We start from the raw sequence: 17,385 nt of genomic DNA on the forward strand, positions 1-17,385 counted from the left end.
TGAAGAATAAATATAACTTGAACATGTTAGGACAGATTGAAACAAAAAAGGAAGTACTTACTAAATATGATGTTGCACGGCTTTGGGGAATTAGTACTGCCGGGTGGAAATTGTTGGAGTCTGTAGGGGCGGCTAGGGAGAGGATCAAAAAGGGGGGGGGGCTAGCTTGCCGGCAACAGCGGAAGAGTTTAAGAGTTGGGTGCATGACCAGTTGATGGATTTGCCTCTTACTGATAGAAAGTATACATGGTTTAGGAGACGATCATGTAGTCAGATTGATAGAGTGCTGGTCAATGTTGAATGGACTGAGAGGTTTCCGGATATTCGGCTAAAAGGGGGCCCAAGGGGGTTGTCGGATCACTGCCCGCTGATTTTAAAAGGTACAAGATTAAGAGGGGGCCCAAGACCTTTCAGAAGTCTGGACTCCTGGTTTACACATGAGGGATTTCTGAGAATGGTAAAAAATGAATGGAGAAGCTTGGGAGAGGCCCAGTTCACATGTAAACTGAGGGCTTTAACAGTACCACTGCGGAAATGGCACAAGGATAACTTCAGGGACATGGATAAGAAACTCCAGCAGTTTGAGGAGGAGATCGCCAAGTTGGTTAGTGATGGGATATATGATGGTACAACAGAGGCCAGATGGAAGGCACTCGTGAGATTTTGTAAAAAATGGTATGTGAGGAAGGAACTTCACTGGAAACAGATGTCTCGGTCCAAGCATGCTGCCAACATGGATAAGAATACCAGATACTTCCATAACATTGCCTCAGCCAGAAGACGGAATAACAGGATAGATTCCCTGATGATACATGGAAGACTTGTGCGTAATCAGGTGAGAATAAAAGGTGAAATTAGAAAGTTCTACAAGGACTTATATCGCCAGGAATATGTTCCGAGAATTGGATTCAGGGATGGTTTGGTAAAGAATATCCAGCTAGAGGAGGCTGAAGCACTGGAAGTGCTGCCGTCGGAAGAGGAAATAAGGGAGGCAGTGTGGGACTGCGAATCTTCCAAGGCCCCAGGGAGTGATGGGTACAATATGAACTTTATCAAGAAATGTTAGGAGGATATTGGGCCGGAGTTCATAACATCGGTGATGGGGTTCTTTCGAAGTGCTAAGCTACCAACGGATGTGAATGTAACATGGGTGGTCTTAGTCCCAAAGTTTGAAGGTGCAAAGGAGGTGAAGGACTTTCGTCCGATTAGCATGGTGGGGTGTGTGTATAAAGTTATTTCGAAAGTGTTGGTGGGAAGGATGCGAGCTATCATGCCAGGGTTGGTAGGGGAGACGCAGACGACGTTTATAAAGGGTAGGAAAATTCATGATGGCGCACTCATAGCCTGCGAGACAGTTCATTGGCTGAAGACTCGGAAAAAGACAGCAGCTATTATCAAACTGGATTTTTAAAAATCTTATGACAGAGTAAGATGGAGTTTTGTGGATGTTGTGCTTCAGAAAATAGGCTTTGGCCAAAGATGGAAGAATTGGGTAAAGGAGTGTGTTACTACGGCTACTCTGGAAGTCCTGGTAAACGGGTCACCATCTAAACCATTCAAGATGGAGAGAGCTCTAAGGCAAGGAGACCCACTTTCTCCACTCTTGTTTGTACTAGTAGTCAACGTTTTGCATAGAATGGTAGGGGATGCTGTGAGGAATGGGCGCATTGCACCACTGCTGGTAGGGGGAGATCATGTTGAACTGTCGCACTTACAATTTGCGGATGACACCATTTTGTTTTGCCCACCGAAGACTAAAACAATTATAAACTATAAGAGGCTGTTGCGGTGCTTCAAGCTGATGTCCGGGCTGAGCATCAATTTTGATAAATCGAATCTGATTTCGGTAAACTGTGAGCAGGGATGGATCAATAATGCGTGTCGACTACTGGGCTGCCAGCAAGCCGCGTTACCAGTAGATACTTGGGGATTTCTCTGGGAGCGAATCCGCGACTAGTGAAGACTTGGAAACCAATCATTGATAAGGTGGAACAGAAGCTTAGCTTAAGGAAAGCGAAGGTTTTAAATAAAGCGGGTAAGCTTGTACTTATCAAATCGGTCTTGAATAGCCTCCCCATATATTACCTGAGTCTGTAAAAGATGCCGAAGGCAGTGGCAGATAAGATTATTGCATTACAAAGGAATTTTATGTGGTGCAAGGAGGACGGTCACTCTGGTATATCTTTGGTCAAGTGGGAGTTGGTTCAGGCCCCAAAGAAAGCTGGGATATTGGGGGTTGGTGATGCAGTGCTGAGGAATATAGCGCTCCTGTTTAAGTGGTGGTGGCAGTTTTCCAAGGAGGAGTGCCCACTGTGGAAAAGGATTGTGTGTTCTTGCATCAAGTTGAACCCGGATGTAATGCTGCCAACTCAGTCTTTACCAGGAATTGGAAGGCCTTGGAAAGACATTTGTCAGCTGAATATCAAGGAACCACGGATTCGTGATAAAGTGGTTAGTGGCCTGGCAATGGGAGAAAAACCCGGTTTTGGGAGGATAACTGGGTTCTAGATGGTGCTCTGAAAGTGAGTTTTTCAAGACTCTTCTCTATTTCAAGCCAACAAGGATTTTGCATTGGGGACTGCGGGTTTTGGAATGGGTTAGAGTGGATATGGAATTTTCAATGGAGGAGAGAGTTGTTTCAATAGGAGCTAGAACTTCTCCATCAGCTCCATGAGAGGTTAAGGCCAGTGAAGCTGTCAGCTAGGCGAGAGGACAATGTGATGTGGAAGTTTGACAATAAAGGTGTTTTTTCTACGAAATCCGTTATACAGGTCATACAATCTTGTGCGTACATGGATTCCACTAATAAAGGTGTTTTTTCTACGAAATCTGTCGCTATCTCATCCACCGCCGCAACCCCTAACACCACCGTTGCCGTCTCCTTAATCATCACGATTCCACTAAACGTTGGAGCCATCAGGTACGGCGGCATCAACAATCTTGTGCGTACATGGATTCTGTTCTGTACACCTTCTTTCTTTTTCAATACCAAGCTCGTAATAGAGGAAAGCAAGATTGAGAGAGTTGAAGAATTGGATATATAAAAATTCGAATTTCAAATAAATTGAATTTCAGAATTTTTTGTGATTTCTAGTCAGTCAAAATTAAAAGAACAGGAAAAATGAAGGAAAAAATTGTCAGAAAAAAAGAATTTGTTGAAGTATCTTCTAGGAAAAATTCTAAACATAACTAAGCATAAAATCAGAAGGTATAAAACTATGGAATGAAGTCAATGAACCAATCAACTAATGTTTATGCATGTATGAATCATTGCATGCCATGTGAATGATGATGAACATAAACGATACCTCTATATATAGCTGAGAGCATTGACAGCGTGAAATTTCACTAACTTAAAATTATCGATTAGAAGAGTAATATTAGATAGTATTAGATTAATTGTTGCAATAATTAATAAATATTAAATAAGTTAAATTCTAACTTTTTTTTGTCTCTTTTAATATTATTGTTTTTAGACAACGTGAAATTTTATACACACTTATATTTAAAATTGGATAAAAAGTTAGAGCATGAAACTTGACGAATAACGATTTTAACTTTGCTATGATATTATATTAATGAGTCTAAAAAAATGAGTTTAAAAATAAGTTATTTAAACTTATTATAAAAAGATATAAGATTTTTTTTAAGAAATGTGAAATTTTATACCAACAATAATTGACGAGCCCCAGTAGCGCGCCTTCCAAGTTCCAACTCCATTGGAATAATAATGTCATTAATTGTTTTTTGCCATAGTTTATTGCGATTACTGAGATTCTATGAGTAGATAATCTAAAAACTAACTGCATCTATGCCTGTCCCAATTTGAAAATCGGCTATATATCTTCCGTGGAAAAATATATAAAAATAATAATAATAATTGTTGTAAGAACTAAGAAGACTAGTATTGACGAGAGGAGCTTGACACATTCTCCAAGTTGGGGTAGATTTTTACAGGCTACCTATTACGGTTGAGTTAGAATTTGACAGTGTTTCATTGTGTTGTCGATCGTTTTAGTTTTCTCCTAAATTCCAACAACATTTTGACTATATAATTTTTTATTCTTTTATTAAGTACATTAATATCAACTATTAAAATATAAATACATATTAAAAATAAAATAAATTACACATATATTTATACACATTATTTAATAACTAATTTTAATGATTAATTTTAATGTATGAATAATAGTTTTTAATTTTTTCATATTACATAGTGTACGAAATGTCTCTGGTACGGTTTGAAAGGTGGATCGGGAACCCGCGGATAGTGCTGGAGCCGGGTCGCTTGACTGGAGCAATGGGGGGTACCTGCAAAGACACTCCGACGCTCAAGTCAGAATGGATCTAAGAGGTCGAAAGTGTGTGGAATGAATCCATACCTGGAGGGGCCTGAGCCCTCTATTTATAGGTGGTGGAGGATATCTTATCTTATCTTATTTGGTTAAGATAAGGGGGGCGTTTGAATTCGAAAGTCGGTTAGGAGTCTGAGAATGCCGTTTTCGGGCCTTCTAGAAGTGAGGAACGGGTCGGACCCGGGGAACCGGTGTCGGGTTCGGTTTTGGATCCGGGATGTTGGGCCGGATCCGTAACAGTTGCCCCCGCAGCGGGGGAGCGAACAAGGTCGGTCCGTCGCTTGAGAGGCGTGATGTCTGTCCGTGAGCTTCGGTTCGTCTCGGGAGTTCGTCTATTTTTCTAGGGGGAGGTCGGTGCCTTGGTTCCGGTTTTGCTGGGGGGCTCGTCTGACCGTTCTTTGGTTTGACGAGACTCCTCCGCTTCTACCGTGTCTGTTGCGTTCTTCGATGCTTTATCAGTTTCTTTTTTCGAGGGGGGTCATTAAATGTGAGGGGACGTTTTCCCTTTTCTGCCCCTACTAGTTTTAACTGTGCCTAGGGGTAATTGTGTCAGTTTTAGCTCTTCCTTTGAAACCGTTTTGGATTTTTATTTCAGTTCCCTCGCTCACTTCCCTTTTCTTTTCCTTTTTCCATTCTCTTCTGAAGAATCTCTCTCTTTAGTTTTTGGTTTTTGCTTGCTGCTCCTGCTTTTCAAGCTTCCTCAAGTGTTCTTCCTGCATTTCCAGGTTAGCGCGTTTCGTCTATTTTTTTCTTGTTATTTTGTGAATGCTGCTCTGTTTTTTGCCATGCATTTGTTCTGCCTGTTTTTAGTTTTGCGTTGAACTAGCCTCTTTTGGTTGGGGGGGTTTGTTTGAGTTTTTGGAGGGGTTGATCACCGCCGTATTCGTTCGGTGATGGCGGTGTGCCGCCGCATTGGTTTGGTAGTGGTGTGTAGGTTTCTGTCTTGCTTCTGTCTAGGGTTAGCAGGCTGATGGTGGTGCTCCTCCCTGTTTTAGGTATGCAACGGCGGAGGATGGGAGTATTTTAAGGTGCGTCCCGTCCAGGGGCACCATCCATTCTGGCTGTCACCGGAGGGTGTTCGTCGGTTTCCGACATACTGGAATTTCCAGGCTGGTCCGTCGATTTTAACTAAGTTCACGTATAATGGCTTGTCCCAGGAGGATAAGGACGTTGCCAATATTTTGTGGCATTTATTTGGTGAGCGTCCGTTGAATCCTCGGGACGTTATGGGGGATCCCGAGGCTTGTCGGGCGTATATCGGTGTGTGCTTTGCCTTCTTTTTCCGATTTCGCATGTTATATTCTTGCTTTTTGTAATCTTTTTATTTTTTATTTCTTTCAGTTGAGATGGCTGGTGGGCTGACTTCTCTGGCTAGGTTGAAGGCGGCGATGGGTCGGGAGGAGGGATCCTCGTCTCCTTCGACCCCTGTCTCCAATCCTGCCGTGGAATCTCAACCGGTTTCCCAGGAGGTGATTTCTTCGGCTGCTCGGGCAGAGGTTCAAGTTTCCCCTGGCCATGTGAACTCTCCTGAGGTTGTGGTAGTGTCGGCTGCTGAGGCTTCTCGGAAGAGAAAGAGGCCCGAGGACCCGAGCAGCGAGACTTTTGAGGAGGGTTTGGTGCCGAGTGTGATGGATCGTCGTTTTGACGCTCCGGGGTTTATTGATCAGCATTTGATGCCTGGTACGGAGCCTTATTTTGATGGCTGTGATGTCTCGTTCCAGGCCAAGTCGGTGTACCGTGCTCTCCTTCGCTCTGCTGTTGTTGTTCGGAAGGCTGAGCCTGTGATGGCTCAGGTCGGTTTGTTGGATAAGAAGCTTCGCCAATCTCAGGCCGAGGTGGCTAAGTTGAAAGAGGAGCTCGATGCTGCCGAGATTGCGAGGGGGAAGGCGGTGAAGTCTTCTGAGGAAGCTGGGGCGGAGATTCTCCGTCTTTCCGAGGTTGAGACTTCACTTCTTTCTCAGCTGGGCGAGGAGCGGCGTAAGGCTTCTGATGCGGGTTCCCGGGCTGCCGTACTTCTTGGTGAGATGGAGGCTCTGACTGCCGAGGTTGCTACATTGAAGAGGGAGAAAACTGAACTGTTGGCCGATGCTAAGGATGCCATTGCTGCTACTGAGGAGACGATGAAGGCGCAGGCCTTGGTGCTTGCTCCGGGAGTGGATGCGTCCGTGATGGGCGCATTCAAGACCGTTCGTGATGGCCGGATAGTCGACCTCGAGTAGCTTTATCTTGTAATCTTTTGTTCTCCCGCTTTTTTAGACTTTGTTTTTTGGATATATTTGGTTTGGCCGTGGGCCGTGTAACCGTGACTCCGTAACTTTGGTTTTTCGTTTTTAACGATTTTTCGAGCCGTTCGGGCTCTTTTCGTAAAAAGCTATTCCGTTTAATTTGTCTTTTTCCCGTGTTTGGGATGAATGGACCGTCGTGTGGTCGGGTTTATATGGATATCCGCGGGTTGGGCCTGGAGGGTGATCGGTCCTCCAGTCGTGGCCGTGTTTTAGTTCCGTATTTGGGACATTCTCGACGCATTTGAGCAGGGGTTGCGAGAATCCGCGTTTGTATAGTTGTCCTGCGACGACCGTATAACCGGCGGCCTCCCTCTTTATTCGTTTTCCCTCTTTAGGGTCTTCGGGCAGTTCCCTGTTGAGGAGGTATTGTAGGATGGGATGGGTCCATGACTTGTAGTGGGAGTGTGTTAGGTGGGCATCGGCTGTTAGAGATACGGACGGCGTTTTGACGACTTCCTGAATTAGCGATTTGTTGCCGTGTCCTGGTTTGGTGCTAGCAAGTTTGGAGAGGAGGTCGGCTCTGGCGTTTCTTTCCCTTGGGACGTGCTGTATGATTACCTGGTCGAATTCTTCTTTTAGTTTGTTGACCTTGGCGAGGTATTGTTGTAGTAGGGGATCTCGCGTTTGGTAGTCTCCGTTGATTTGGGAACTGACTACTTGCGAATCCGTGTTGATCTCCAGAATTTTTGCCCCGACTTCGCTGGCTAGGGTTAGGCCTGCCAGGAGGGCCTCGTATTCTGCTTGGTTGTTTGAGACCGGGAAGTCGTATCTGACTGATTGTTCGATCACGACACCGTTTTGGCTTTCTAGAATGACTCCGGCGCCTCCGGAAGTGACATTCGATGAGCCGTCGACGTGTAGTTTCCATGCCTCGGGAGGGGTGTTTCCCGGGGTCATTTCTGCGATGAAGTCGGCCATGGCCTGCGCTTTGATTGCGTATCGGGGTTCGAACTTGATGTCGAATTGGGATAGTTCGACAGACCATGCTAGCATTCTACCCGCTAGGTCGGGCTTCTGTAGTACCTGTTTGACTGCTTGGTCGGTTCGGACCGTTACGGGGTGGGCTTGAAAATATTGCCGCAGGCGTCGGGACGCCGTGAGGAGGGCAAAGGCTAGTTTTTCTAGGCGCGAGTAGCGGGTTTCTGCGTTTTGCAGGACTTTGCTTGTGAAGTATATAGGTTTTTGCTCCTTTTTCTTGTTTTCTCGGATGAGTGCTGCCGCGAGCGTTTCTTCCGTTATGGAGAGGTATAAGTATAGGGTTTCCCCTGTTTGGGGTTTGGCGAGAACCGGTGGTTCCGCTAGGACTCTTTTAAAGTGTTGGAATGCTTCTTCGCATTTTGCTTCCCACTTGAAGGGGGCCCCTTTTTTCATTAGCTTAACGCCATTTTCCGTTGGATTTCTTTACAAGTACAACGTTTGCTAACCAGGTTGTGTAGGGAAGTTCTCGGATGAAGTTTGCTTTGAGCAAGGCTTGTACTTGTCTTTTGACTTCGGCCGCTCGGTCTGCTGACATTTTTCTTCTTCTTTGTGCTACGGGTTTGGCTTTGGGGTTCACCGCTAGTCGGTGGGACATGAAGTCGGGATCTATCCCCGGCATGTCGGCTGGAGTGAAGGCGAACAGGTCTCTGTTTTGTTTTAAAAATTGGGAAAGGTCTTCTTTCAGGTCGTAGGGGAGGTTCCTGTTGATGAAGGTGTATTCGTCCTTGGTCTGTCCTATTTGTAGTTTTTCCATGTCGCCTTCTGGTTCGGGTCTAGGTTGGCCATCTTGTCGGGCATCTAGGTCGGCCAGGAATATCCCGGCTGCGTCGCGGTATTTTTTCCGTAAAGCCAGGCTGGTGTTGTCGCATTCTGCCGCGATCTCCCGATCTCCGTGGATAGTCCCGATGGAGTCGTCCTCCGCTACGAACTTCATAAGGAGGTATTTGGTAAAGATGACGGCCGAAAAGTCGTTGATCGTCTTTCTTCCGAGGATGACGTTGTAGGCAGTGGAGTCTTTTAGGACCACGAATTCAGCTATGAGCGTCCTCCTCCTGTTACCGGTTCCTATGGTGAGGGGGAGTGTGATGGAGCCTTCCGGTTTGAGGAAGTTGTCTCCGAGTCCCGTGACGCCGTTGCGGTGCGTTTGGAGATTTTCGTCGCGGAGCCCAAGCTTGTCGAAGGCCCCTCGAAAGAGGATGTTGGAATCGGCGCCGGTGTCTACTAGTATTCTTCGGACTAGCCCGGTTCCGATCTTCGCCGAGATCACGAAGGGTGCGTCTTCGGCTGCGGTGCCGTGCTGGCAGTCCTCGGGTAGGAAGGTTATTGCTTTGTCGGACATGGGAGTTGGGGCTTGGTTTGTGACGGCCATTACCTGGAGGTCCTTTTTTATCTTGGATTTTGACTTGCATGGTGCATCCTTTCCCGTGATGACGTTTACTATGATGGTCGGGTCTTCTTCTGGACTTTCTCTTGGGGGTCGCTTTTGGGTTCTCGGGTGACGTCCTTCTCTCTCCGATGACCTGTCTCTCTCCGCGCGTCTCGGTTCTCTGATGATTTTGGTAAATTCTGGGAGTTTGCCGTCTCGTATGGCTTGTTCAAGGGCGTCTTTAAGGTCGAAACAATCCTGCGTTTTGTGACCGTAGCCTCGGTGGTATTCGCAGTAAAGGGTTTTGTTGCCTCCTGTCCTTTCCTTGAGTTGGCGGGCTTTTGGAATGATGCCTCGGTCCGCTATTTGGTGGTATATCTCGGTAATTGGTGCGGTTAGGGGTGTGTAATTGGAGAATTTACCTATTCTCGGTGTCCGGTTGGTCGGTCTCGGGTGGTCTCGTTGATTCTCTTTGGGTGTTGCGTTATGGTGAGAAGCCGAGTTGCCGCGTTGGTTGTTGCCGTGCTGCCGCTTGTTGGCCGCGACGACTTGGCTGACCTCTTCGTCGTTGATGTAGTCTTTGGCGACGTTCTGGATGTCATGCATGGTCCATACTGGTCTGGTGGTGAGGTGTTTGCGAAAATCTTCGTTCATCAGCCCATTGGTCAGGCAAAGGCTTGCGACGGAATCCGTGAGTCCGTCGATCGTTAGGCATTCGTCGTTGAAGCGGTCGAGGTATTTTCTTGTGGATTCTTCTTGTTTTTGCGTGACCCCTAGTAAGCTGATGGGGTGTTTGGCTTTGGTGATCCTGGTGGTGAACTGGGCCATGAACTTTCGTGTAATATCGTGGAAGCTGGCTATGGATCCGTTCGGGAGGGCGTTGAACCATTTGATCGCTGGCCCGGCGAGGGTTACCGGGAAGGCTCTGCATCGGACCGCGTCGGCCGCTCCTTCTAGGTTCATTCTGGCCTCAAAGGCCGTTAGATGTTCTTGGGGATCTTTGGTTCCATCGTATTTCATGTCGGTAGGTTTGTCGAAGCCTTTGGGGAGTTTTGCCCTTAGGATTCTTTCTGTGAAGGGTGTAGCTCCCATTATTGTATGGTCGTTTCTCGTGCGTTTGGTGTTTCGGTCTCTCCGATCTTCGTCCGAGTGATGTTGATAACTTAGATCTTGAGAAGCGCTGCGGTTATGTTTCTTATTATATCGCCGTTCTGGCGATTTTTCGTGTCTGTGATCGCGTGATGAGCTGCGACCGTTTCTTCCGTCGTGTCGTCGGGTTGGCGGCCTACCGCGGTGAGATCTTGATCTGGAGGTTGCATGGCTTCCGTGCTCGTCGTTGTGTTTTCCTTTATTGGTTATCTTGCCTTCGAGTTCCTGAACTCGGAGGCAGAGATCTTGGATGATCTGTGCTGCTTTGTCGCTGGTTTTCTCAGGGTGTCGTCGGTTCGTGATGTCGCGATCGTTCGTGTTTTGGATAGCGCTTGCTATTCTCGCTTGGTTCGGGACTTCACGGTGTTCGGGGGTTGGATTGATCGGTTGAGAATCATCCTGGCTTGAGGGGTTTTCCACTAGGGCGTCCCCCATTGTGCCCAGCTTATGCAGGTTTCCCACAGACGGCGCCAATGTACGAAATGTCTCTGGTACGGTTTGAAAGGTGGATCGGGAACCCGCGGATAGTGCTGGAGCCGGGTCGCTTGACTGGAGCAATGGGGGGGGTACCTGCAAAGACACTCCGACGCTCAAGTCAGAATGGATCTAAGAGGTCGAAAGTGTGTGGAATGAATCCATACCTGGAGGGGCCTGAGCCCTCTATTTATAGGTGGTGGAAGATATCTTATCTTATCTTATTTGGTTAAGATAAGGGGGGCGTTTGAATTCGAAAGTCGGTTAGGAGTCTGAGAATGCCGTTTTCGGGCCTTCTAGAAGTGAGGAACGGGTCGGACCCGGGGAACCGGTGTCGGGTTCGGTTTTGGATCCGGGATGTTGGGCCGGATCCGTAACACATAGTGACTAATTTGATTTGATAACATACTTTAAAAAATTCATTATTCATTTTGGTCAGTTCAACAACAAAAAGTAAGAACATGTATAAAACTTTAAAAGTTTGAAGACTCAAGCTACAATATATATTACTGTTTCATATAGTATTAATTACCATTTAAAAAAACGAAAATGAAGGAATATAAAAAATATTATATATACATTAAAATTAATTACTAAATTAATTATCCGTATGAGATATAAGGATTATTATGTATATGTAACTTATGCGAATATTGATCTACTTAAAGGAAGATCTATATTTGGCCAAGTTATGTATACATATTAATAATATTTGAATAATAAAAAATATTATTTAATTGTTACATAAAGAAACTAGTAACAATTTGGATTAGTATACCCATCTATTTTATAAAAGTTTAGTTTTGGAATAAATTAATTGAACATTATGCTGCCAAAGTAGCATCTTTTGTGAAAATTGATTTATTATTAACATTAGGAATATGGTGACATGTAATTCATGCGAATATTGGTCGGCCCAAAGGAAGGCCTATATTTGACCAAATTACATACACATATTAATGGTAAATAAATATTTGGGTAACTAATTAAGAATAAAGTAATGCTTATTATTTATGCGAACAATAATCGGCCCAAAGGAAGTTTGTTGTTTGGCCAAATAATAAGCATTGCACACTTTTGTTTATTTTCTATTAATTATGCGGCCAATAATCGGCCCAAAGGAAGGTTATTGTTTGGCCAATTAATAGAAAATATATGCGGTAATAAATAGGTTGCGAAGTTAAAGTTTCCATGTGCGCATTAAGTCGGTCCAAAGAAAGGCTTAATGTATGAATGAAATTTTGACAATATTTGATTACTGCAATGAGAGTATCACTTACAGTTAATTTTTCTATCCAAAGATTGAAAATTAATGTTGTGCTAGATATCTCAATATGGATTTTTACCCATTAATTAACTAATATTTACTGCATGTTCTTTTTGTTCTAACCCAGAAACTATGGCTTTAGCTACCAATGTCTTTATCATAATGTAACACCCTAAGTTTTATACTATCGTGGGGGTCTTTAAAATAAGGTGTCACACTCGATTAAGCAAAGAAATGACTAAATCGTTACGCAAGGAAGGAGTAAATGCGCGTAGAGCGGAAAATGGGTAGCACTAAAACGTTGGAATTTTAATAAAAAATGAGATAGTATCTTAACCGTGAGTATGAAATACTTATAGTAAACTAAAACAAGAAAGGAAACTAATACGTCCTAAACTAATCTCGTCGAAGAGGCTCCCATACTTGCATCCTATCCCATCCTTGATCAGGACTCTTCAGTTATTTATGAATCGAGGTACCAGGGGTCTCCCTCCAACACCCTTTCGCGCAGTGAAGACCTGGTTCCGTTGCGTGGGATGAACCAAAACTCGACGGGGTTCCGAAATGGGGGAGTAGGGCACGTATTCCACCTTTGGGCCTCCACAAGGGTTCAACTTCTCCTCTGGGTCCTCCTCCATGGTGTCTTCCTTCTGGTCAGGGTTGTCGAATTTCTCTTTTTCGGTCTCGGGGTCGGACTCAAGGTGTACCACCTTGGATGACCGCTTCCTAGATGTTGAAGCGTCCCTATCTAGGAAGGTTATGACGGGCAGCTGGGGTTCTTCTACGAGTTCTCGACCTAAGTAGATAGTTTGGAGTACGGTAGTAGTGGTCGCAACTACCCACGCGTGCTTCGAGGGGTCATACTCAGAAGTTACCCGCAGGGGGGTCACTGCGTCGTCTCTATCCGACACAAGCTCGTAACATGTCTTCCAACGTCTGGATGGTCCTTTCCGTTTGTCCATCTGTTTGCGGGGTGGTATGACGTGCTTAGGCACAATTTCGTCCTGAATGCCTTCTGCAATGCGTTCCAAAACCTCGAGGTGAATCTTGGGTCTCTATCCGAGACTATGGTCGTTGGTACCCCATGTAACCTCACGATCTCTCTGATATATAGCGTGGCTACTCTTTCCAATGAGTCGGTCGCCTTAACTGGTAGAAAATGGGTAGTCTTTGTAAGCCGGTCCATGATGACTTATATAGCGTCACGCCCTGCTTGAGTACGGGGTAGTCCTATGACGAAATCCATCGATATGTCTTCCCATTTCCACTTCGGGATGCCAAGGGGTTGCAATACCCCTGATGGTTTCTGATGTTCGATTTTTACCTTCTGACAAACCAGGCATTTATTCACGATCGTGGCTAAATCCTTTTTCATCCCTGGCCACCAGAACATCTTCTTCAAATCATGGTACATCTTCGTCATGCCAGGATGAATGGTAAAATCTCCTCTGTGTGCTTCTTCCGCAATCTTGCTTTGAAGGTCTCCTTCCCTTGGGACACAGATTCAACCTTGGTATTTCCATACCTTGTCCTCTCCTTCGGTGAAGCCCTTCAATCTTTCTTCTTTGACAAGGCGTAGGGTTTCTTGAAAGTTGGGGTCGGAACTCTGTGCCTTAGTTATTTGTTCTTTGAATTGACTTGCCACTGTTAGGTGGTTCAGACATATGCTTTTTGGAGCGAGGGTGACTTGTAAGTTCATGTCTCTGAAATTCCTTATCAACTCTGCCTCTTTTATCATCAGCCATGATGCCTTGAGTACCTTCCGACTCAGAGCGTCAGCCACCAAGTTAGCCTTCCCTGGGTGGTGATTTAGAACGAAATCGTAGTCTTTAAGAAACTCCATCCACCTCCTTTGTCGCATGTTGAGTTCCTTCTGGTCGAACAGGTACTTTAAGCTCTTATGATCGGAGAATACTTGAAACCCTAACTCCGTACAAATGATGCCTCCATGTCTTCAGCGCAAATACTATCGCGGCTAGTTCAAGGTCGTGAGTTGGATAGTTAGCTTCGTGGGTCTTCAGTTGTCTTGACGCATACGCCACTACCTTTTTGAATTGCATTAGTACGCAACCCAATCCTTGTCCTGAGGCGTCGCAGTAAACTTCGAAGGCCATGTCGGGGTTAGGTAAGGCTAGTACTGGGGCGGATGTCAAGCGACACTTTAACTCTTGGAAGCTTCTTTCGCAGTCTGGCGTCCAAGCAAACGGGGTATCCTTCCTAGTTAAACGGGTTAATGGCAGGGCTAGTTGAGAAAACCCTCTTATGAACCTTATATAGTAGCCCGCCAATCCTAAAAGAACTTCTTATTTCTGTGACTGACGTCGGCCTTTCCCAGTTTAGTACCGAGTCTATCTTACTGGGATCCACTAATATTCCGTCGCCGGAAACCATGTGTCCAAGAAATTGTACCTCCTTCATCCAAAACTTACACTTGGATAGTTTTGCGTACAACTTTTTCTCTCGAAGGGTTCCCAGTATTACACGCAAGTGCTCCCTGTGTTCTTCTTCTGTCTTGGAGAAAATCAAAATATCATCTATGAATACCACCACGAAACTGTCGAGGTAAGGTCGAAAAATTCTATTCATGTAGTCCATAAAGACGGCGGGGGCATTGGTCAACCCAAAAGACATTACTGTGAACTCGTAGTGTCCGTATCTCATTCGAAATGCTGCCTTTGAAATGTCTTCCTCTCTTACCCTTATTTGATGATACTCTGATCTCAGGTCGATTTTTGAGAACACTGTTGCACCTTGTAGTTGGTCCATTAAGTCATCTATTCTTGGGAGGGGATACTTGTTCTTCACCGTGATTTTGTTGAGTTGCCTATAGTCCATGCAAAGACGCATGCTACCGTCCTTTTTCTTCACAAACAATAATGGAGCTCCCCAGGGAGAGACGCTTGGTCTGATGCATCCTTTTTACAGCAGCTCCTCTAGTTGGTTCTTCAGTTCAGTGAGCTCCACTGGAGCCATCCGGTAAGGGGCTCTGGAGATTGGCCCTGTCCCAGGTATCAATTCTATGGAGAACTCAACCTCTCGTGTTGGGGGAAACGAGGGTATATCTTCGGGAAAGACATCTGAAAAGTCGTGTACTACTGGTATCTCACAGAACTCCTGATGGGAGTCTGCTTTTACCGAATTTAGCAAGGCATATTCTTGCCTCGTACTGGTGTCTTCGGAGGATCTTGGAAGGTCACGTGTGTCTCGTATGGATTGAGAAGGGAAGATGGCTTTTCTCTCAAAACAATCTAACAAGACTCGATTTTCGTTGAGCCAGTCCATTCCTAGGATGATGACTAATCCTACTAAAGGGAGGCACACTAGGTTAGCAAGGTATGATCTACCTGAAATGAGGATGCACACCCTCTGACAGACCTGCTGAGGGCAAAGACTCGTCCTTGACGTTGGGGTGCATCGGCAGAGGGTGGGGGAACTGCTGGACATTCCCTTTTTATGGATAACCATAGGAAGAGGCTTCATTAGTCATATATCCTAGGATCGACTTTGCTCTGATACCAATAATGTAACACCCTAAGTTTTATACTATCGTGGGGGTCTTTAAAATAAGGTGTCACACTCGATTAAGCAAAGAAATGACTAAATCGTTACGCAACGAAGGAGTAAATGCGCGTAGAACGGAAAATGGGTAGCACTAAAACGTTGGAATTTTAATAAAAATGAAATAGCATCTTAACCGTGAGTATGAAATACTTATAGTAAACTAAAACAAGAAAGGAAACTAATACGTCCTAAACTAATCTCGTCGAAGAGGCTCCCATACTTGCATCCTATCCCATCCTTGATCAGGACTCTTCAGTTATTTATGAATCAAGGTACCAGGGGTCTCCCTCCAACACCCTTTCGCGCAGTGAAGACCCGGTTCCGTTGCGTGGGATGAACCAAAACTCGACGGGGTACCGAAATGGGGGAGTAGGGCACGTATTCCACCTTTGGGCTTCCACCAGGGTTCAACTTATCCTCTGGGTCCTCCTCCATGGTGTCTTCCTTCTGGCCAGGGTTGTCGGATTTCTCTTCCTCGGTCTCGGGGTCGGACTCAAGGTGTACCACCTTGGATGACCGCTTCCTAGATGTTGAAGCGTCCCTATCTAGGAAGGTTATGACGGGCAGCTGGGGTTCTTCTACGAGTTCTCGACCTAAGTAGATAGTTTGGAGCACGGTAGTAGTGGTCGCAACTACCCACGCGTGCTTCGAGGGGTCATACTCAGAAGTTACCCTCAGGGGGGCACTGCGTCGTCTCTATCCGCTGTGCCATGTTCCTCTGGAGATAGTATGGGAAAAGAAAGGGAGTGAGAACCTAACGTCTCAGTAGGAGTGCTATGTAACACCTCCATATCCATCTCCAGCCCACGTGCGGAATTTTAAAAACAAGCGTATAACATGGCATGTAATATGCATCTTCTTTTTTTGTAAAACATGTGTGTAAAAGAAAGGGGAAACATATAGGAAAATAGAAGGATAACATCAACATAATCATAATTAAATCTAAGGAAAACATAGAACTCAAGCTTTCATTTGTGCCTTCTTTCTTTCTTAATTTATAACTTATATGGAGGGTATTGAGCTCAAACCGGTATAAATGAGAGTTAATAATAAAATAAGGGATATTAATTAGCTGAATAAAACAATTATGAGGAACATGTACTCTTGACCCTAAGAAGATATTAATGATATAATGTAAAAAGTATAATCTAAGTGTATATAGTAAGAAAGTGAGTATTTGAAATACTTGGATTAGATATTATAAGAAGTATGTACCCTTGATCTTTAAAATAAAGGAGCAATAATAACATAATGATATAAGGGGTCATTTAGTTGCATATAATAAAATAGGATTCCTTGAACAAGATATAAAAAGGAGCATGTACTCTCAATATTAAAGGAATAATAATAAGGTAACGGTATCAAAGGTCATGTAAAGGCACATAGTAAAATTAGGGAATGTTAAATAATTTAATAAAACGTTATAAAGGGGCATGTACTCTCAACATAAAAGGAATAGTAATTAAAAGGTCATGTAAATGTATCTTTAAAATAAAGGAGCAATAATAACATAATGATATAAGGGGTCATTTAGTTGCATATAATAAAATAGGATTCCTTGAACAAGATATAAAAAGGAGCATGTACTCTCAATATTAAAGGAATAATAATAAGGTAACGGTATCAAAGGTCATGTAAAGGCACATAGTAAAATTAGGAAATGTTAAATAATTTAATAAAACGTTATAAAGGGGCATGTACTCTCAACATAAAAGGAATAGTAATTAAAAGGTCATGTAAATGCACATAGAAAAGATATGGGTTACATATTAATTGATTCAAGAGGGTATAATTGACAAAATAGATAATCATGCTCAATGTAGGTGAGAGATAAGCAAAGAATAATTCATGCCATAAAATACATGAAAGATGATAGTCATGCATGGATGGAAGAAAACAAAATAAAGCATACTACATGCCAACATAAGTAAGAAAGGCATAATTCCC

At 44.4% G+C, this 17,385-nt stretch overlaps 2 protein-coding genes across 2 annotated transcripts; one reads left to right on the forward strand and one right to left on the reverse strand.

Annotated features, from left to right (window-relative positions):
* On the forward strand, nt 215-1,066 carry LOC107633281. The gene has a single exon (XM_016336922.1). It carries the CDS (start codon nt 215-217, stop codon nt 1,064-1,066), a length of 852 nt encoding a protein of 283 aa, XP_016192408.1.
* LOC107633280 lies at nt 6,689-8,014 on the reverse strand. The gene has a single exon (XM_016336921.1). It carries the CDS (start codon nt 8,012-8,014, stop codon nt 6,689-6,691), a length of 1,326 nt encoding a protein of 441 aa, XP_016192407.1.

This window comes from Arachis ipaensis, chromosome B03, assembly GCF_000816755.2.
Source record: "Arachis ipaensis cultivar K30076 chromosome B03, Araip1.1, whole genome shotgun sequence".
Lineage (NCBI taxonomy): Eukaryota > Viridiplantae > Streptophyta > Magnoliopsida > Fabales > Fabaceae > Arachis > Arachis ipaensis.

What these genes read in the sequence shown, in the direction of transcription:
- LOC107633281 (XM_016336922.1), top strand. Translation starts at nt 215, where the DNA reads ATGGATTTGCCTCTTACTGATAGAAAGTATACATGGTTTAGGAGACGA.
- LOC107633280 (XM_016336921.1), bottom strand. Translation starts at nt 8,014, where the DNA reads ATGAAAAAAGGGGCCCCCTTCAAGTGGGAAGCAAAATGCGAAGAAGCA.